At 48.2% G+C, this 19,606-nt stretch overlaps 11 protein-coding genes across 11 annotated transcripts; 6 read left to right on the top strand and 5 right to left on the bottom strand.

The window, feature by feature from the left end:
- Nucleotides 1-1,108: 1,108 nt before the first annotated feature.
- On the top strand, nt 1,109-2,122 carry N7471_009665 (uncharacterized protein; the record flags this gene model as incomplete). The annotated part of the gene is made up of 2 exons (XM_057282384.1): nt 1,109-1,764; nt 1,828-2,122. 2 exons carry the CDS (start codon nt 1,109-1,111, stop codon nt 2,120-2,122), a joined length of 951 nt encoding a protein of 316 aa, XP_057133267.1.
- A 426-nt stretch (nt 2,123-2,548) lies between these two features.
- N7471_009664 (nucleotide triphosphate diphosphatase NUDT15) lies at nt 2,549-3,237 on the bottom strand (the record flags this gene model as incomplete). Its single annotated transcript, XM_057282383.1, has 3 exons — nt 2,549-2,710; nt 2,863-3,065; nt 3,150-3,237. The coding sequence occupies 3 exons, from the start codon at nt 3,235-3,237 to the stop codon at nt 2,549-2,551; spliced, it is 453 nt and encodes a 150-aa protein (XP_057133266.1).
- Nucleotides 3,238-4,007: 770 nt separating this feature from the next.
- Nucleotides 4,008-4,328, top strand: N7471_009663 (uncharacterized protein; the record flags this gene model as incomplete). Its single annotated transcript, XM_057282382.1, has 1 exon — nt 4,008-4,328. One exon carries the CDS (start codon nt 4,008-4,010, stop codon nt 4,326-4,328), a length of 321 nt encoding a protein of 106 aa, XP_057133265.1.
- A 496-nt stretch (nt 4,329-4,824) lies between these two features.
- N7471_009662 (uncharacterized protein) lies at nt 4,825-5,502 on the bottom strand (the record flags this gene model as incomplete). The annotated part of the gene is made up of 1 exon (XM_057282381.1): nt 4,825-5,502. One exon carries the CDS (start codon nt 5,500-5,502, stop codon nt 4,825-4,827), a length of 678 nt encoding a protein of 225 aa, XP_057133264.1.
- Nucleotides 5,503-6,014: 512 nt separating this feature from the next.
- Nucleotides 6,015-6,923, top strand: N7471_009661 (uncharacterized protein; the record flags this gene model as incomplete). Its single annotated transcript, XM_057282380.1, has 1 exon — nt 6,015-6,923. The coding sequence occupies one exon, from the start codon at nt 6,015-6,017 to the stop codon at nt 6,921-6,923; it is 909 nt and encodes a 302-aa protein (XP_057133263.1).
- Nucleotides 6,924-7,595: 672 nt separating this feature from the next.
- Nucleotides 7,596-9,659, bottom strand: N7471_009660 (inositol-pentakisphosphate 2-kinase). The gene is made up of 2 exons (XM_057282379.1): nt 8,065-9,659; nt 7,596-7,966 (listed from the first exon to the last, which is right to left on the bottom strand). Exons 1-2 carry the CDS (start codon nt 8,905-8,907, stop codon nt 7,760-7,762), a joined length of 1,050 nt encoding a protein of 349 aa, XP_057133262.1. The 5' UTR covers nt 8,908-9,659; the 3' UTR covers nt 7,596-7,759.
- A 188-nt stretch (nt 9,660-9,847) lies between these two features.
- Nucleotides 9,848-10,573, top strand: N7471_009659 (thiamine-binding protein; the record flags this gene model as incomplete). Its single annotated transcript, XM_057282378.1, has 4 exons — nt 9,848-9,901; nt 9,966-10,071; nt 10,329-10,431; nt 10,510-10,573. The coding sequence occupies 4 exons, from the start codon at nt 9,848-9,850 to the stop codon at nt 10,571-10,573; spliced, it is 327 nt and encodes a 108-aa protein (XP_057133261.1).
- A 309-nt stretch (nt 10,574-10,882) lies between these two features.
- On the bottom strand, nt 10,883-12,078 carry N7471_009658 (uncharacterized protein; the record flags this gene model as incomplete). The annotated part of the gene is made up of 2 exons (XM_057282377.1): nt 10,883-11,652; nt 11,709-12,078. 2 exons carry the CDS (start codon nt 12,076-12,078, stop codon nt 10,883-10,885), a joined length of 1,140 nt encoding a protein of 379 aa, XP_057133260.1.
- A 399-nt stretch (nt 12,079-12,477) lies between these two features.
- On the bottom strand, nt 12,478-14,985 carry N7471_009657 (uncharacterized protein; the record flags this gene model as incomplete). Its single annotated transcript, XM_057282376.1, has 1 exon — nt 12,478-14,985. The coding sequence occupies one exon, from the start codon at nt 14,983-14,985 to the stop codon at nt 12,478-12,480; it is 2,508 nt and encodes an 835-aa protein (XP_057133259.1).
- Nucleotides 14,986-15,281: 296 nt separating this feature from the next.
- N7471_009656 (cytochrome c oxidase subunit 7) lies at nt 15,282-15,920 on the top strand (the record flags this gene model as incomplete). Its single annotated transcript, XM_057282375.1, has 5 exons — nt 15,282-15,313; nt 15,491-15,569; nt 15,653-15,713; nt 15,775-15,806; nt 15,900-15,920. 5 exons carry the CDS (start codon nt 15,282-15,284, stop codon nt 15,918-15,920), a joined length of 225 nt encoding a protein of 74 aa, XP_057133258.1.
- A 925-nt stretch (nt 15,921-16,845) lies between these two features.
- N7471_009655 (uncharacterized protein) lies at nt 16,846-19,544 on the top strand (the record flags this gene model as incomplete). Its single annotated transcript, XM_057282374.1, has 7 exons — nt 16,846-16,998; nt 17,137-17,294; nt 17,347-17,500; nt 17,570-17,625; nt 17,684-18,075; nt 18,128-19,020; nt 19,092-19,544. The coding sequence occupies 7 exons, from the start codon at nt 16,846-16,848 to the stop codon at nt 19,542-19,544; spliced, it is 2,259 nt and encodes a 752-aa protein (XP_057133257.1).
- Nucleotides 19,545-19,606: the final 62 nt, after the last annotated feature.

Raw genomic sequence — 19,606 nt, 5'->3', positions numbered from 1 at the left:
CAAGATGCATGGTCTATCGCCTATCTTATAAGCAGACTATGGAAACCCCCAATATTTTCTTCTTGATATCTTGTATCGATGCCCAGTCTTGTCCTGACAGGAGTGAAGGTCGTCGGCCTCGTGGAAAGACTGTGGAAGCCTTGCCTCTCAGGTCCTGTTTGTTGTTTGTTTCCTTTGTTTGATGCCTCATGATCTCCATGATCTCAATGTCTCTCGCTCTCTTCCCTGACATACCCCCCCTCTCTCTCAACAAAATAATATTTGCGTCTTAATCTTCTATTGGGCCTCATCAATATAACATAGTGGGACTCTGTTATCTGGGTATCCTCGCAGAGTATCTCAAGGGTGGATCTATTGAGTTTCGGAGTGAATACCGAGACGACTTAAGTGACCCTCCATAAGAAATAGAATATAATCTTTATAGAATATAATCTTTTGACCAGTCGGACGCTAGACATTTCCAAGAACTCAGTAAGAAAGGCTGTGTAGGCCCTCGAAAAACGAAAGCCATCACAAGTTAGCCTTGTAATTTCATATCAACCCTGGGAGGCATAGAACTTCAAGACAAAGGATCCAGTTGTTTTTACTCGAATAGGTCGCAGCTGAGCGCGGCGATATAGTTCCAAGTCAGTTCTTGCTCTTCTACTGTTAAATAGATACTATTATTCCTTCTTTATTCATAGCTTGGCATGCATGGGTCTTTCCTCCTTTGGCTCTATGCCGTATCGGGTCTTCATTATCAATGTTTCAGACTCTAGTCGACTCGGAACCTAGTAATGAGTCTGTGCCTCCAAGAATTGACAATAATGCAGGGATTATCAGCTGAGTGCTACTTTGTTACTCGCATTGGTCGGCTGAAAAGGCCCTTGGCCTAGCCACGCCGGTGCCGCCGGTGACAAAAGGACGTACAATGCAACGCTCTCCGCAGAATGACAGCTGGTTCTAACAAGGATAAAATAACGTCCCACTACAACTGGGCCAGCACATCGGCTACAGAATTCGAACACATTGCCCTGGTGTTAACTTTTATTTCTTTCCCCTTCTCGAACCGGATTTGCACGAGGACTACTCAGACTTTGTGTGACTATCGGAGCTCTTCATTGGCACCATGCTTAACTTCCTGAATGCGCCGATTATGATATCTTTGCTGAGTGCTTTGATCGGCTCTCTAGTCCTTTACTACCTCAACACAAATATCTCAGAGCGAGTTCTAAACAACTTCCAAGCCAGCGAGACATGGATCCCAGAGAATGAGCTAGTCCTCTTGACCGGAGGCAGTGGTTGCATCGGCAGACAAATAATGGAAGATCTTTCTCGCAAGAAAGTACGCGTTGTGATCCTCGATATCAACCGGCCTACCTTTGAGCTTCCAGAAAACGTCACATTTTATCAAACAGATATAACATCGGCCCGATCTCTTTCCGAAACGGGAGCTGCTATTCGAAAGTCACACGGAGAGCCGACTGTCATTGTGAACAATGCTGCTGTTTTCTACCATGGTACTATTCTCGAAATGCCAGAGGAGAAATTGCGTCAGACATTCGATGTCAACATCATCTCTCATTTCCTCATCATGAAAGAATTCCTTCCATTTATGATCCGTATGAACCGTGGCCATATCATTACAGTAGCGAGCATTGCGAGCTTTGTTACTCTAGGCGAGATGGTGGACTATGCTTGTTCTAAGGCCGGCGCGCTCGCTTTCCAGGAAGGCCTTCGGCAAGAGTTGAAATATTGGTACAAGGCTCCAAATGTGCGGACGAGGTTAGTTTAGGAAGGCTTTTTTTTTTTTTTTTTTCAAAAAGAGATTATGCTGACAATACCTAGTACCGTTCACCCCCTTTGGGTTCAGACGCCCATGATCGAAGGCTTCACTAAACATAAAGCTGATTTCAATCAACCACTCCTGGATCCAAAGAACGTTGCCCAGGTAGTGGTGGAACATATTGTCACTCGGAAGAGTGGGCAAAGCATCGTGCCTAGACATTCCTCGGTGATCGGGTCGCTCAGGGCCTTGCCACTATGGCTACAAGAGGCAATACGATCATACTTTTCGAGAATTGTCCTGCGAGTGAGGACTAAGCGGGTCGCTGATAAAAACCCTGGCTCGTGTGTTCCTTAATTTGATTTGGATCTTGGCTCGACTTTGCAGTCAAGGAAACATCGAAACGAACGTTCAAGGCTATCTCCATTCGTAAGAGGGGTAAAATAATGAATTATGCCCTATTTTCAAAGGTTATACATAGAGAATCGTCTGCACAATGTATAAATGTATACTTCTCATCGCCTTCGTAACACCTAGGAAGACAAATAAAAAGAACATTCAAAAAGCACATCAGAGGGTGCTTACATATAACATCCCTAATACCATCTTGGTCCAAATAAATCAGATTATCAAAGTCTTAGGTCGTCAAGGACAGGGGCCGCATAATCGGCCGACTATTCTTATATCCCTTAGTTGAATCGTGTACAGAGTATTTGTTTCCGAAAATCCGATATATTGTATGTTAGGTCCTCTACGTACGAATGCTTAATTCCGTTGGAAAGTTCAAACCCGAAAATCCGGACGCTGTCTAAACAATTCCAAAAGAGGCAAAAACAACCTCCTCCCCTCAAACCCAGCACCAGCCTTCATCTCCTCCTCCCCATACACCCGCAACTCATCCCACGAAATCCATTCCCACCCTTCGCACTTCTCCGGCTCAAGTACCTACCAATAAGTAAGCCGCATATCCTGGTTCCGGTCGTATAGGGTACTCCGTACGCAGCCACGACATGGGGATACGCAATGAAAGATGCCACGAAAAAAAGCAAGTTCAATACAACCACAAAAACACAAAAAGCAAATATCAATCAACTTACCTGAGGATCAACACCCTCCTCACAAACACCACCCATGAAAATGGTAATGTAGTGCTTATTCTCCGCTTTCATGATTGAATTCGTGGCATTCAGGAATCGCACATCCTGCATCTTCAGACCTGTTTCTTCGAGGGTCTCGCGGGCCGCGCAGGTCTCGAAGGATTCACCAAAATCGAGGTGTCCGCCTGGCAATCCCCATGTGCCTTTGATTACAAATGGTCAACTTTGCTTATCATTGCTTATAATTGCTTGTCTGTTGCATGTGTGGGGGTATTGGATGCACATACCGGCGCCAAGACTTCCCTTTCGCTTGCCAATGACGAATTTGCCTGCAGCATTGAAAACGAAGACGCCGACTCCGACTTTGGGATCCATTTTATGTTGTGCGAGTGGGTGTTTTGGAGAGAAGAACTTTATGAAGTGTGATCCCGCGCTTATCGGGAAGTGGGGAGATTACCTCTTGGCTCTTCCAGGGGGTAATGGATATCCTGTGCTCTATATTGCACTATTGTAGATATTAGTATCGTAGGTTTTACGATGTAGAATGTGATAGATAATCGCATATATTGTAAATGCCTCAGGGGTACAGCGCTAATCTCTTACCTTGAACGGCAAAAAGCGCCAGAGTGTGACCAACAACAGTCACATCCTGAAACGAACATGATCTGCTTCACATTCATCTAACATGCTTATTTACTGCGCTTGGGTATGCAGTGGCTTAAGGGACCAAAAGAAAAATATATGCTTAATCCAGGGATGTAGCCAGCGATCTTCAATTTATGATTTGTTCCTGCAGAACCAACGTCGAACTATAAGAATCCCATCGCACGAAAAACAAATGTCGCAGCCTATCACAGCCTCTCTAGGACATGATATGTCAGACCTGAGACCAATATTCAATGATCTTCATGAGAGGAATCACGATCTTCATATAGTTCCCGCCTCTATCATATGGCGATGTGATCTATACGAATCCGTTCACCTCCTTGCTCTCTCTCCCCCGTCCATATTTATATACTATCCCATACACTCCCAGCATGTCTTTCCCATCAAACAAACACTCCAGTTCTCAGTTGAAATCACTTTTCCCACAATTCAAACTCACCAACCATCACTCCACATAATCTCCAATCTCAACAACCAACATGCTCTTCAACATCCTCCTCACCCTGTCCACTCTGACAGCTCTGAGCAGCAACGCCGCAGCTCAACTCCCCCTCGGCGGCCTCAATGGCCTTAATAGCCTCAATGGCCTCGGCGGACTAGGCAATCAAGGGGTCCCATCCAGCCAAATCCCAAGTCCATCCAGCACGCGCATCCCCACCCTGATGAAGATGCAAGCCACGCCAACCGCATTCCCCTCCCAAACACCTAGCTTGTCCACCCCGGTGCCAAGCGCTAGCGCTAGCTCTGTTGGATTGCAGAATAGCTTGCCGCTGGGTAGCGTGTTGGGTGGGGCTCTTTAGATGCATCCTCGACTTGAGTTGGGAGTCCCTGCGACTGGTATGAGAGGTTGGAGATATTATTGCATACGGATCGTCAGTTGAGGCATCGTGCTCTTGTGATGGTTCCTTGAATGAAGAGCGAAAGAGGAAAAGGGGTTTAATTATGTCAGTATCTTGTTTGTTGGTTTTCGGTTGTGCTGTGACATTGTCGAGTAGACAAGTGTTGATTGCAATATTTCATCTTCAAAGGGGCGCGATGTCTATATGTACCAATATTATTAGTATAGGTGACACATTCCAAGAGTTCTCATAGTAATTATGTAGTAATAAAGCCATCATTCTATTTCGAATTCAGTCCTTTCCGAGGGAAATGACCGAAGAAATCGTATTTCTCATACTGGTCATATCAATCTCGTTTCACCCGATAGCTAGCAAGTCTAATATTCCAATCCCACCGCTCAGGTCAAGCAAAACACGCGCTACAGACGCCTTCACAAACCCAGATAAGAGTAAGTCACTAGTAATAGACACTCTCAGGTTGCATAGAAAATGTCACCCTTGAGTAATCTATCCGCACTTCAACTGGTGAAGTCCAATTGCTGATTAATTTCACAAGCTGATCCAGCCAAAGATCATCACGCAATCTGGTACGCCGGAATATCTCATCCTCCAAGTCTTCCAGGGGATTCTTCCCTTGCCCAAGAAAGTAATCACTGGAAACTGACGCTGTGATCTCGTAGCAAGGACCGTCAAAGGTAATATATCGAAGATCAGCACCGCCTCGAAACACAGCCAAGATTCGATCCTCATAGTTCACACCGGTATCAACGAGGTATTCATTTTCATGATTTTGAAGCTTTCGTCGACGATCGGAGCCCGTATTCGGGTATATCAAACTCAAAGCGACTGGCATTGCCTCATAGACGTTGCCCATATCTTTCGCCCACAGAGCAACCACTTTAATGTCCGTATGACCCTCTTTCTCTAACCAATCACGCCATCGCATTGCTCTTGTCCAGGTGTTGGAAAAGCTGATGAATAGCGTTGGTGTCTTTTTCCATGCGAGGTGATCATCGAATTGCTGATGCTTTGGTAAATCAAACGAGTCGATAGGAGTTCTTGGCTTTTCCTTGCCACATTTCTCGCATCCCTCACCATCGCAAGATGTGCGGAACAAAATCCAGGGGACTTCCATGATTCCTCAAGGGAAAAATTGGGCTTCTGGCCATACTGATGTTTTTAAACCTCTGTTGATGGAGACGAGGTGACTGAACAGATTGGGATATGTGAGCACTCAAGACGTGCTTGGGGGCGGGGTAAAGGGGAAAACTAAGAAGTGAGGAATTCAAGTATCTAGTTGGGCAGAAATGCGTGAGAATAGGCCTGTTGGTTGAGAAGTAGAAAATCGAGTACTGCAATATACCGTCGGGTGAAACTACGAGAAACACTGTAAACAGAAAACTAACGCTGCTGACCGCCATGACATTCTAGATTTTCCTAATTTACCAATGTGTCACATCATGTATAAAGTTGCCTCCCGTTCCATAGACAACTCTTCCCTTCATCATTCTACTTCCTACATCTTCTCCCTGGTCGGTTTGTCCACATTAAAACCTCAACATCTACAACTAACACCATATATCTAGGATTACGAATTTGTCTTTCAGGTCTTTCAGCCAATCTGCTTTTCAAAATATCATATCCAACATGGCCTGGCATCCAGAGGACCCCGTGACACTTCCCAATGGTCGCCTAGTCTGTCGCCCACACAGACTCGTAGTTTGTGGCTACTGTACCGTGGACTACAGCTTCATGGACGAGTTATTAGACGACGACGACGACGCCGCAGAAGCCTCAGACCATAGCGACCATACCGATGACGACACCGATAATCCCAATGAACCTGTGCCTCCTTTCAGTGTGGTTATCCCTGGCGCAGAGCGCAGAGTCGGTACGGGACGCATCTTCCCAACGAATTTCAATCCTCCAAATCCAAATGACACGCCCAAGTCCCTTTTCCCACTCACCAGAACTGAGAACGCCGCGCCAGCTGTACATCGGTTCATTCGTCACAGCGCCGAAAATAACCAATTCTTGATTTACACGGACGGCGCGTGCTTAGACAACGGCGGTGCAAATCCAAGAGCTGGTTGTTGTTTTGTTTACCGAAACTCCACGCAAAGCCCTCAAGTCAGTGGCTATACAAGCTTTCCGCTCGAGAAACAAGGTCCTACTGGCATAGAGCACCCGCAGACGAGCAACCGGGCTGAGTTGCGCGCTGTTATTGCAGCTTCTCGATTTCGATACTGGACTGGGGAAGGATGTCGCTGTCTAGTCATTGCTACTGATTCTGAATACGTGGTGGAGGGTATGACGAAATGGGTGAAACGATGGATACGCAATGACTGGACAACGAGAGTGGGAGAACCAGTCAAAAATAAGGACCTTTGGCAGTGTTTACTTGGGGAGGTGGAACGGTGGGATGAGGAAGGAATGCGTATTCAATTCTGGCGTATCCCAAGAGAATGGAATACAGAGGCGGACCAGCATGCTAAAGTAGCTGCTACTAAATGTGCGTCTCAAGAATTCAGGGATATCTTCGGCATGCTTGTTTAAAAACACGAGCGCGGAGTTACCAGATCTACCAGCCGGCAGGTTTACCTCTCCATCGCCCTGATCAACTTGGGAACGGGAAGAGATTCCGCCTTCTACCGGATTTTACCAATGGAACATTTCTTACTTCAAATAAACTCTAGCATTTTCATACAAAGGATAGAAAGTATATTAATACATCTCCCGACATTTAGAGCTTTTACTTAAGGCGTGGCTATATATATATATATAAAGTTTCACCCGTAGAGCACGAGACCGTTAATTATTTAGGGTTCGATGTTCTTCGTATTATCGTGAGATCACTTCACATACCCCAACCATAGTTTATAAGTTGAGGTTCAACCTATTTGGGCGCCTCCGCGGAGATACACCACACCCTACATTCTGATATAGTGCAAGCCGCAAGCTGTCAGAAAGTGGTTTGAGCCTGGCGATTATGTGTACCTCCGCCTAGGCCATGGATACGACATCTAAGCCAACTAGCTTGCTAAAAAAGCTAGCCCAGCGGATCGTCGGACGGTTTAAAGTTCTCGAGCATATGGGACGTTTGGTATAAAAGCTGGACTTCCCGTCTTTCTAACTAGCTATATCAAGAACGGGGAACCACGATTGGTTCAGCACAGGCGGATTTAGATGCACTAGCATTTCAAGCATTTAACAAAACAATAAAGTCCCAAAAAGCCCCCGAAAATAAATCATAAAAGTCCAAGGAATTACTATACAAACAAACGAGCCATGCCAATCACACTCAAGGCATCCGTTGTCTCTGTCCAAGTCATCAAAGAAATCGCAATGCATCAAGAATTCGAACCGCCATTCCAGACGACGTTGATATAGTCTCATGCTAAATAGGACTGAGAGGGTCTTCGCGGGCTATGCAAACCGCACTCGCCCGAATCTTGGCTGATATTGCTTCTCTGATACCAGCCCTGATCAATCAGCCGTGTTTCCAGGTCTCGCCAGTAGCCAGCTTTCCCGCCGGCGCCTGTCTTCAGATCGAGGTCGCCAAGACGGATTTCTACAGGTGACTTTTCGTCATGAGGGATCTGCGGCGAGGTCAGTATTCGAATCTGGATGATGTTTCGCAACAGGATGTTGATATTGCCTAAAAAACAACAAACCCTACTTTGCAGCATGAACTCACCTTGATGAACATCGTACAGTCCCGCAGCGTCATCGCAAGCGACATCTCCTGAGACTGCGCCGCCGGACCATGCAGCCCGACATCCCTCTCAGTCTTCTGCAGCGACTGCAGCCTTTGAAGCGTCGGGTTCCGATACAAAATGCGAGCTAGTCGCGATCGATCCTTGCAGCCCTTAATCAACCCAGTCGCCCGCAACACATCCTCATACTGCTCCGACACCAGATCCAGCGGACAGAACGACCGCTGCACTTTCAGGCCTGAGAGTTGCGACTCGCGGTTTTTCATCTCCCGTAGCGCACAGGTCCGACACCTATGTGCTGTCGCCGGCGCTGATGGTGACTGGTTGAGCCATTTGGGTTTCAGCTCGGCTAGGCTGGCGCCCGGGTCTCCGGCCGTCGTCATGTCGGTGATGAGAAGGCCGAATGGCTCATGCAGACAGAGATAGCTGCCATGGCGCTTCGTTGGACGCGCGCCGTTTCGTTCGGCGGTCCGGAGTTGCTCGTTGCAGCTGGAGAGGAGACCTTCGGGGAGTCTGATGAGGGTTTGGTCGACTAGTTCTTCGGGGTTAAATAACGGTCGGATGATAGTGTCGAAGTTTCGGGCGATCTCTGTGTAGGAGATGTCGGCTGCGGTTTCTTTGCGGAGTCGCAGCAATTTCCCCTTGAGTTTGGTTGGTATGTTGCCGTGATCCGTGTCGAGTGTAGGTGGAGATAGTGGCCTCTTGGGGTCTTTTTTAGCGAGTACTGGTTTTCCGACAAATCGATAAATCACATTTGCTCCTCCCTCGGCAAGGTAGACGAGCTGAACTCCCAAGGGGAGTTCAAGTAGATTGGGTTTGGTCATCCGTTAGAGGGATGGGTGTTGGGCTGGAAATCCAAATGACGTCTGTGATCATGACGTGGCTGATAGTAGACAATTTCGTTATCTCCACAGATGATAATGTATTGAATGGATTTCCAAGGTCGAAATGTTGAGAATGTATGTGAAACGATCCTCTTCAGTGGATTATGCATATGCATCCAGTGATGAGAGGCTCAAACCCGATCCAAAGGGGCTAAACCAAGTTTAGACGGATCACACTTCCAAGGTTGGGATATCCAATCAGTTTCGACGAAAGCGCAAAATGCAAGTATGTTGTACGCTTAAGAGCACACAAAGCTCCTTCACCACGAAAGGAGAAGAGTTCGAGAAAAAGAGAGATTCCGGACAAAGAAGCCCGACATTCAGTTGAAAATCCGGGCAAGGGTTTAAGTTGTGGGGACTCAATAAGAGTGAGTGGCGTAACCCCTGGAGTCGATCATACCGGAGTTAAAAGAGTCTGGGGAGTCCGGAAAATCATGGAATCATAGAATAGAAGTACTCCATGAAGTTAAAGAATTAGGAATCCCAAGATTCAAGAAAGAAAATCTGATGAAGCATTTATCGTGTCAATGGCGGTCAGCAATCGGATCTCTCAAACTGTAGAGATGCAGTGAGACTGTGCAGATGTGAGATGAACCTTGGAAAGAGGCTCGAGGGTTCCGTGTGAATGGTAGCTGGTATAAAAGGTGTGAGTAAATATGTCGTAAATGGTCGTAAATGGTCATAAATGTGGTGAATGTGGTAAATGTGGCAAATGTCGTAAATGTCCAAGTTCAGCCCTGTGGATAATGGCCTGTCACACTGACCACATCCTCATCTCATCTCCGGGGTCCATCTTATACTAATCTCCCCAGTCTCCTTAAATCTCTCCAATATAAAAACAAACATTCTATTTTACCCCGCCATTTCATCAACATCCAACATGGCCGCCATCGCAACCCCCGCCCACTGTGTCGCCGATTTTTGTCTGGTCCCCGTAAGCCTCTTGAAACAAGTTCCCCCTATTCGCTTACAAGCCCCAACTAACAGCATAACCCCAGATCGGCACCTCGTCGCCCTCAGTCTCAGAGGAAGTCGCTGACATTCATCGGATGATTGAAACATCCGGCTTGAAATATGTCATGCATTCTGCAGGCACAACCCTCGGTACGTATGAAGTACATGTCTTGGGGCTATAATATACTATAATACTACGTATTATAGTATTCTCTCGGCCACGTCCGCAGTTCCGGTTCCTAATTGTGTGGAGCTTTGGACTTGTTCCTCTTATCTCCAACTGTCGGCTGTATCTGTCTGCAGATGGAACTGAAATCACAGGAGAGAAGGAGAGAGCTGGGAGCTGAGAGCTGACACGCCTGTGTGGCACTATTTCTATATCTACTGACTCCTTTTTGCTTTTGTAGAAGGATCCTGGGACCGGGTTCATCAGGTTATCGGACAGGCGCATACGCTTCTTCACCAGAAGGGGATTGTTCGGATTCACACTGATATCCGCGTCGGGTCGAGGTGGGTTCTAATCTATTCTATGCTTCTTACTTATCTTATTTGGGTAATCCATTTCCCATTGCTAATTGTCTCTATTAGGACTGATAAAATGCAGTCGTTTGAAGATAAGGTGGCCAAGGTGCAGCAGTTATTGGGAAAATAAAGTAGGAGCTTAACTCCACAAGTGCTACGAAAACACGGACAATTGACTTTGAATCATTCCATTCGTAGAAACTCTATGACTAAATATTCTGACCATAGGGGAAAATGCTGAAACCCGCCATTCCATTCCAGTCCCATCCAAAACGCCATGTCCTTGCATGCAAACAATACCCTATATCCCTGCACTATGCACCGTTCAACCAGGGCACAGCCCCATACCGCAGGACTCAAAAGATACCCAAGAGACAACGTCCAAACGCTCCAAATGTAAAAAGCAAAACAAGAGAAACCGAGGCCAAACACACTCGGCTCAGAAGGAAATCCCCCCACCGAGAAGATTCCCCCAGTTCCCACCAGTCCAAATCCAATTCCCCATAGACACGGATGTCCCCGACCTAGCCGATGACGCCAGTTCAGCCAACGCCTTGAACACATTACTCGTCGACGAGGCATCGCTAGTCGAATCCGCCGAAGTCGAGACAGACTTGCGGCCAACCGCATTGGTAACATTATTCAAGTTATCGACGGTATCAATCGCCGGACCGCGGTTGAAGAAGTCCACCATGATATAGCTCGGCTGTCGCCCATTCCACGCCTTCTTGCAGTTTGTCGCGGCCGTGCCCAGGTTACCTGTTCCGCCGGACGCGGCATTCGTCGTCCCCACGTAGCTGGTGTTCGGGTACTCGACGTCTATGATCGCGAGATTGCTCGAGTACAGGAAGTGGTTCATCAACGGGAGGAGGTTGGCTGCAAGTGCCGATGCGCTGTTGTCTTTGTATGCCGACGGTCGGTCCACCTCACATGTGAAGTTCGACGCGGAGCTTACGTCGTATGGATTCTCCCAGATGTAGCTCCATTCGTCCATTAGGTAGGGGTAGCTGGTGCTGGTGTCTAGAGAGGCCACGAAGACGACGAGGCGCTTGCCGTCGTCGATCATGGTTTGGAGGGTGGGCCAGGTGGTTGGCGCGGTGCCTGGGGAGGTGGGCGCGTAGGCGTAGTCGGTGATGTTGGCTGTTGTGAATTCGGTGTTGAGATCGGAGGCTGTGGCATCGTCGGAGTTGACTAGGAGGATTGTGACCACTATTTGGGACGGTCTGTTAGTTTTCTTTCTAAACATCCTCGCGGAAATAACTCACCCTCGTTTGGATTGTCATCCAGCCACGTCTTGATGTCCTTCAGCCAGTCGCTCAGCAACCCCGCATCGAGCAGGTCGCAGGTGGAATGGCATAGACGCCATTGTGAGTTGCTCTTGTGGACTTGGGCTGTTACTAATCGGACACCGGCTGATAGTTGCGTTGGAGTGTCGTAGTACTGGTTGGCAGCTATCGAGTTGCCACTATTAGAGTCACGGACAAAGGGACTGTCGTGGGCGCCGAGATGTGTGATTTCTCCATAGGTCTTGGAGCAGAGATCGGGGGAGTTGTTGCATGCTGTTGTACGCTTCGTCTGGACCAAAGGGTTCGCAAGGACAACAGGCAACAATGCCAGGAAGTTGAATACTCGCATAACTGTACACAAATGATGTATAAGATGTAACAATATATTTTAGAAAGATCAGGTATAAATAAGAAAAAGAAAAGGAGACACAAGAGCTCAAATAAACAGAATATTAGAATGTTTACCAGGCCGCGTTGCCCTCTCAACTATTCTTAGATCGGTGGATCGAGAACTGCACTGCCATTGGGCCATTTACACCAATCGACCTCTTCGACTTGTGACATAGCCCGGTCTTCTAGGCATAAACTATTAGATACCATTTCTATGTGCGAATTTCTTATTGATCCTTGACGATCAATGTCTCAACGGCGCAGAAAAACATACGTGTACACTGATTCTCGAATAATATGGGTATTATGATCAATTATTTACATATTTGCTAATATACATGGACGCCGAGTGAAAGTATCAAAGTCCTTTAAGTGACAGACGTATACCCGGGGCGCGTCGCTTCGTTCTGCTCGCTCGTGGCGGATTCACCAACTGCTCCAAGTTCCGTTCCATCCCATCAAAGAGAGATGGATCGCCCCAGGCCTGGAACACATCGTTCAACACTTGCTGTAGAGGATACGGGTTCCGCCGCCGCAGCATGCGGTTCATGCGCCGCGCCGACAGAACATGGTGGCTGTAGAGCATAGCCAGCCGGTGGCGAACTGCCTGAGAGATCAATCGCTTGTCAAGACGAAGACCGGATTGTTCCAGCTCTCGAAGTAGAATCAGTCCCCGTACCCATGGAATGAGCTTTTCGTCCGTTTGGGAGTTAGGTGGGGCGATGGCAAATTTCGATGCGGTGGTGTCCAATACTCGGAACGTGAAGCCCCAGGAGACGATGGCGGCTTGCATTTGTGGGTTAAAGACTAGATCAAGCATCCGCCGATCGCGACCGTTGGCCTGTTTGGTGGGATCCAGGGACAGTTTGGAGGATGGAAAATTCTTCTGCTCAGGGCTTTCGGCATATTGGCGGACGAGCCACAGACAGCAATCTCGGAGTTTATCCCAGTCTGCCCATGCATCTGCCATGCCGAGACGCTTGAGCATCTCAACCCAGAATGCAGCACTGACATACCCTCCTGCGGGAACCACGCGCTTCAAAATCTTGAAGATGAAGATCACTTCGTCGACGGCGGATAGGCGTTGACCTGGCGGCGGGCGATGATTCATTCGCCGAGGGGTGAGAATCTGCTCGGCCATGAAATCCACGCTGTCTTCGCCCAAAGTCCGGCCACGGAGGGCTAGCTCGTCGGCGACCTTGGACGCCGCACTCAATTCCCAGGCCGCGATATGCTTTCGAAAATGGATGTCGTAGAGGTCTGGTACACCCGGGTATAGTTCCGTCAATACCGCTAGAGTCATATTGTACAATCGCCAATCCCGGGCCATGTAGTAAGATACCAACAATGACTCCTGCATACGCTTGTCTTCGAGGGTATCAGGATGCTGATCGCTGCGGAGGATGTCCGAGAGAAGGATGTCTCGATTTTGGGCGGCAAGTTTTTGAACTAAGCGCGAGAAAACAGTGCTTCCTATAGAAATGCCAGACTGCTTAAGTATTTTAAGTTTGTCCAGAAGATCTTGGTTGCCGTGAGCTCTCGTGGCTAGTTCACGCAACGTCCGGTGGCCGATCTCTGATACACCGAGCATCTTCAGGCCACCAACAATCATATCGAAATTGAGAGCACGAGTGGCAAACAGCTTAGCACCAATGTCATCTTTGAAGGGTTTTTCGTCTTGCGACCCCTTCTGCTCAGATTTCGGCGCTGTATCTATTGGGCCAGGTTGATCAATCGAAGCTTCGGGATCAAATCGCTTTTTGACATAGCCACGGAGCCGATTGAATTCTTTCCGTAGCCCGAATTTCTCAACGTATTCCAGCAATGGCTGTATCTCGTCAGGGCTCTGTGGGTGATCCTGACGCCGAGCAAGGAAATGATGCATTGAGATCGCTGCCTCTCCGTGGCCTTGCTGCATGAGCATCGCAATGATAGGGCCATACAAATTATGGTCAGGGGTCGTGGAGCATATGGCTTGGAACGCCTGCAATCCCGGCGACAAGGACGACCGCTCGAGATCAGCCGAAGTCGCAAATTCCGTGCCAGCCGGAAGAGACGAAGAACGGATCGCCGAGGGAAGGATTTTTAGCACATCATTTGCACTGGCTAAATGAGAGCTTTGGAGCTTCTTGTGCCATTCGACCGCACGTTTCGTCAAGCCTTGATCAAGAAGTCCACCCACCACGCGCTCATACAGCTGTGGCCATCCGTTGCCTTGTTGCTTCCGTAGAATGACGGCATAGTCAAGAACTTCCTTAAGAAAAAGCTCTCGCCTCAATCCCATGTCCACAAAGCTCTGCCAAAAGAAGTCCGCTTGCTCTCCTGTAACTGGGAGCCGTACACCATCCACTCGGACCCTCAATCCTTCCCATATTTCTAGAGTACCATTGTCGCCGTAGTGACGCTGGCGGTATCGAAGAAGTTCCTCCCACAGATCGAGATTGTTTTGATGCTCCGGATTATCCACTAATCGCGTTCCAATGTTGTTGAGGTGTCCGACGTCCGATTCGAATTCAAGCTTGTCCGGTCGGAGAGACAGAAGTTTGGTAGGGCATTGTGTCGTGTTACTTTGCGTTTGGCTCTCCACGAGAGGCGTGGGTTCCAAAGTATTTGGTTCGTTCGAGGCCTCAATGTCGTAGATGGGAAAGCTGAACGGCCGTTTCCCCCGGCATGAATCCTCAAGCTGATGCCGGGTCGGGTTCTTGTCGGGTTCCTCAAGTGGTTCTTGTTTGGCGCTTCCCGAATGACATCGTAGACACCTGTACCTGGACTCCAATTGCTCAATTCCGATCGGTGTTGCTGTGAGTGTGTCAAGAATCGAGACGGCGGACGGCCTCTTCAACAGTCGCAGAAGCGCCGGGCGCATGAGTGGTTAAGAAAGGAAGGTCGGGAAAGCAAATTCTCGACGCCAAACATCCTTCTTCGAGCTCCCGACGTCAATCCAAAAGTCTCGTTGCCGAATATTCAAAAGTTGATGCGCGTCCGGACACTTTTCTGGCGCTTTTCCCTTTTTGGATGATGACCAGATACAACGTCTGATTCGATCAGGTGATGTTTGGCACGTGACACGATATCCAGCTCATTCCGGGACCAACTTCACATCCCCATCTTGCCCACGTCGTACCTCACATCCCCGCTCCTTCCTCGCTTCCAACTGCGAAAATGTTCCGTGCTACTAGCTCCCGCATGGCTGGGTATGTACTCCCTTCGAATCGCCACACACATCCCCCGCGCACACACCCGATCTTCAGAGTGCGACCATCGAATTTCGTCCCGCGACCTTCGGAGTCCAATTGCGAATGATGCGGCTGCGGGGACCTGCTATTCCGCCATATTCTTGCAAGTTATACTGACTGATTGGCTCTGTTTAGCTTCGTGTTCCGTGAGAACCGTGTGCCCTACTACCAGCGTCTCTTCCAGAACCACGATGGCAAGCGCCAATGGTGGAAGGTCAGTACACTCCAGAAGGGGCACATATGCCTTCAATTGAGCTTCAGGAAGAACAACAAACTGACATTGGAATTGTCTCCCAGACCTCCCGCTCCGGCTACCTCATGTACCCCTACCTCCTCTCGGTCTACGGCCTCGGTGCTGGTGAGTGGAACCGTCTTCCGATATGAGATTCAGTTGAGGATAGAAAACTAATCAACAATAGCTACCACCTACGCCATGTGCCGCATGGTTCTCGTTAGTTCCACCCAACCCGCTACTTGTCATGCTCCGACCGACAAGAAGCACGAGTAACCGAATTAATTCGTTCACATGCTGACTTCTTTACAGGGCCACAAGACTTGGATCTAAATTATAGGTCTTAAGACTTAGTTTGGCAGAGATAAATGATGCCATTTTCAGTTCCGTTGGTTATTCAAGCTGCGGCATCAGTTGTTTTTTGTATGGTGTATTTCTACTCCAAGAAGGGGTTAGATGGGTTGGCAGCCACGCAGATTTGGAGCTGTACATATGATCAATTCAAGCGCCAATCCAAGAGATGCTGCCATATATCGTTTCCCTGGTCTCACAGAAGTATTCATTCGGACCCTTCGCCCCAAGTTGAGCGGTCCTGTTTTTGATAGAATAGAGATGGCCGTGCTATGACCCGCAACAAGCGGAGGCCGAGCTATTTTTGGCCTTTACTAGACCTGTTAAGCATCCAAATGGCGGTGACATACTGTGTACGCATTAAGTACAGTATTGCTCATATGTACGACAGTGGAGAGGTATCTTATCCCGAAGCCCTGGAGGTCGAAATGGATGACTCATGACTTGCCTGCCCAGGTGGGCTCCAGGGCTATTGGGCAGGCATACACAGGAGACGGACGATACCCTTCTGAAGAACATTGTACTTTAACCTATAGTTATGGTAGCCGTATACATAGTGCGTGCGTCCGATTGTTTGATACTCCTGTGACAAGCTTTAAGAACTCCGAAAGTCAAATATAGCAGTCATTACAGTCAACACAATTCTGGGAAAGTTCGTATTTTCAGTTTCAAATGGGTGCCTTTATTTGAATATCTAGAACATGTGAAAATGTGTTAGGCTTGGAGATTGGGCTTGTGCGAAACAGGTTAGAGAAGTAGTTCAATATGAGACGAAAAGATAGCTCTTGACAGGCATGGTTTATTCTACTATAATCTTGTTCATTAGGAACACGCGGTTCCGGACGTACAAGGTATTGCAGTCCTATCTGGTCAGTATGGAACTAATCGAGCGCAAGAAAAGCTCATAATGGATGAGGCTGGACGTAAACGTGCCGAAGACGTGGGCATCGCAGGATTCAAGCCCCAGGGCCCCGGTGCCGCCTCGGCCGGCTTCGATGGGTTCACGCCCGGGTGCCCCCGGGGCCACTTTACAGTTGATTACTCAGCTATTTCACAGCCCGTGGGTCCACTGGTCAATTTCACGGCTTTACTTCCGGCTCTACTTTGTACGCCACAATATACAACGGCTTTGCTTGTGTGAACCTGTATATCCCTGGAAGAAAGAGCATGCACTGAACATATTTCTATCTGGATATAGTCTGTCAATTGGGGCCCTGAAGTACCCGGTCCAAGTTCCTATGATGACTGCTCTTCATCGAAAGCATTGCATATTGCGAATATAATAATGGAAGACGAGAGCTTCGCCTATTCAGAGAGACCCGCTAAGCGGGTTCGTCAGGCCTGTGAGCCTTGCAGGTACCAGACCCATCGGATTGTTTAAAAAGATGACTGTTAACCAATTTCTCAGGCGTAAGAAGGCTAAATGCCCCGGAGAGCAGCCGGTCTGTTCTCTATGTGCCAGACTACGGCAACAATGTCTATACGCCGATGAAAGGCGTCGGCCACTTCCCGAGACGAGTCCAAGGCTCAATGATTCAGACTCTCGAACATCTCATGTTCTGGTGAGTATTTTTTTTTATCTCTCAATGCAAGCCCGCGGGACTTTTATCCAGTTACTGACTCTACCATAGGAAGATAGATTGCGAAGCCTTGAAAGCAAAGTAGGAGAGGTCCTGGATGTACTTGGGTAAGAACATATAGGATCCCTATTTGAGCAATTGCTTACTCTTAGGAACATATTGTAGCTCGAGGAGTGAGCCGCAAATACCCACAGAATCTCTTGTTCCGTCTGTGATATTGGCAATGCCAAGCTCATCTATTACCTTACCACCGTGGGAGGAGATTATTCCTATTGCGGAACTATATTTGCTATATTGTGACTCTCAGCCTTTGCCTCTTTTCCACAGGAATAGCTTTCTCTCCAGTCTACAAACACGCGAGGCAGAGCTTCTTTTTGCTATATTGGCACTCGCCCTCCGCTTCTCATACTCTCACCCCAACAGGGCCGATTCCACCAGCCTGATAAATGGCTATGCTGAGGTTGCTCGGGGTCTCGTTATGAAAAGAGTCTCAGAAGGGCCAGTGGAGCTTTCGACGCTTCAATGTCTCTGTATCTTGAGCTTGGTTGACTTTACGAGTATGAGCCTAGCGTTTCCAATATTTAAACTTGAGCTAATAATATCTACCAGACGGCAATACACATCGTTCCAGCATCCACAGCAGCTTAGCAATGAACCTTGCACAATGTGCCAATCTTGGACAAGAGCCCCGTTCGTCGAGCAGCACCATAGTGCGCGAAGAACGCAGGCGCTGTTTCTGGAGTATATGTCTTCTCAAACGACTACACGGCGGTGATTTCCCAATCCCAGATATACCCCAGGCCGGAGGCCCTCCATATCCCCAAAGCCCGGCACGACCAGCACGATTCCTCTCCCCGGGGCCGTCAACCGTCGAAGCACGGCAAAGTGACATGCAAGATGAAGGAATCATTGCATATGTGGTAGTCCTGAGCGAAGTATTCGCAAGGACAGCACGATACGTGCGCCTTCACGGACGCCCAAGCAATGTCCCACCTTGGTCTCCTCATTCCGAATACTCGAAAATTCTCGCTTTACAAATGGACCTCGAGACTCGCATGCCGTATCTTCATCGGTTCAAGCCAGCCAACCTCGGTGAACGCTCTCTCGAGGAATTACAGACTCATCGTGAATACTGGGGCCCGTGGTTTCTGAATCAATTCATGTATCATACCAGCCTGTGTCTACTCAATCATCCCCTGCTTCTCTCGCTCAGCCTTCGGAATTTCCGGAGCACTATCCCGGAGATCTTCTTACAGCACACCTCGGACTTGATCTCCTCACATACAACTTGGATCATCCACTTCATCAACTGCTTTGAAGAGAAGTCATTTCTAGTATCAGATCCGTTACTAGGCTACAGCGCCGCCGTTGTCGCTACAATCGAGCTGCAACTCAGTTTCACAGACGATTTGACTATTAGAGAACATAAGCGGGAAAGATTCGCCAAGTGTGTCAAATTTGTGCAAACCGTAGGAGAAAGGTGGCCGCACATGGCTCGATTGGTATGAAGCTCCATCCTCCCGGACCTCCTCTGGGTTAAAATAGCATCTAACATTTCATTCGTCATATCAAGGCACATAGATTACAGCGACTAGAAGACGCAGTCTCGGCAACCTACCAATCAGACCCAGGCGCGCAAAATCAAAGCCTCCTAATCGATCTATCCCGATTCTGGGAAATCCTCGAATACTCATCCAACAGCGACACAGACTCTGCTCGGCGTCTATTTGGGGAGTCACTGTATTCCGGTTCGTCTTCGGTGGGCGCAGAAGTATCTCAGACATCTCCTTTGCCTCCGCCGTTCCGGTTGACTGTCCAGGAACAAGATACACCAAATATTCGGTCTCACTCGTTCAGTACCAATACCGCCTTTCCTAGCCAGGACTACCCAGCAAACCCTTTACTCTCGTCGCAGCATTTGACGATGTCTAATGATGAGTTCTCTATTCTTGCTACCAATTTCTTTTCGCAGGGGCAAGAGTTCCTGCGCAGTGGTGATAACTGGGAAAGTGTTGGGAATTTCTAAGGCTTGCAACAGCAGGCTTTGGCTCTTATGTATCTTTATCTCTCTATCTTGTCTTCAATCCT

Source organism: Penicillium samsonianum, assembly GCF_028829775.1.
Source record: "Penicillium samsonianum strain IBT 33392 chromosome Unknown utg000005l_segment0_segment0, whole genome shotgun sequence".
NCBI classification, from domain to species: Eukaryota; Fungi; Ascomycota; class Eurotiomycetes; order Eurotiales; family Aspergillaceae; genus Penicillium; species Penicillium samsonianum.
This window is presented reverse-complemented; position numbering and strand designations above follow the sequence as displayed.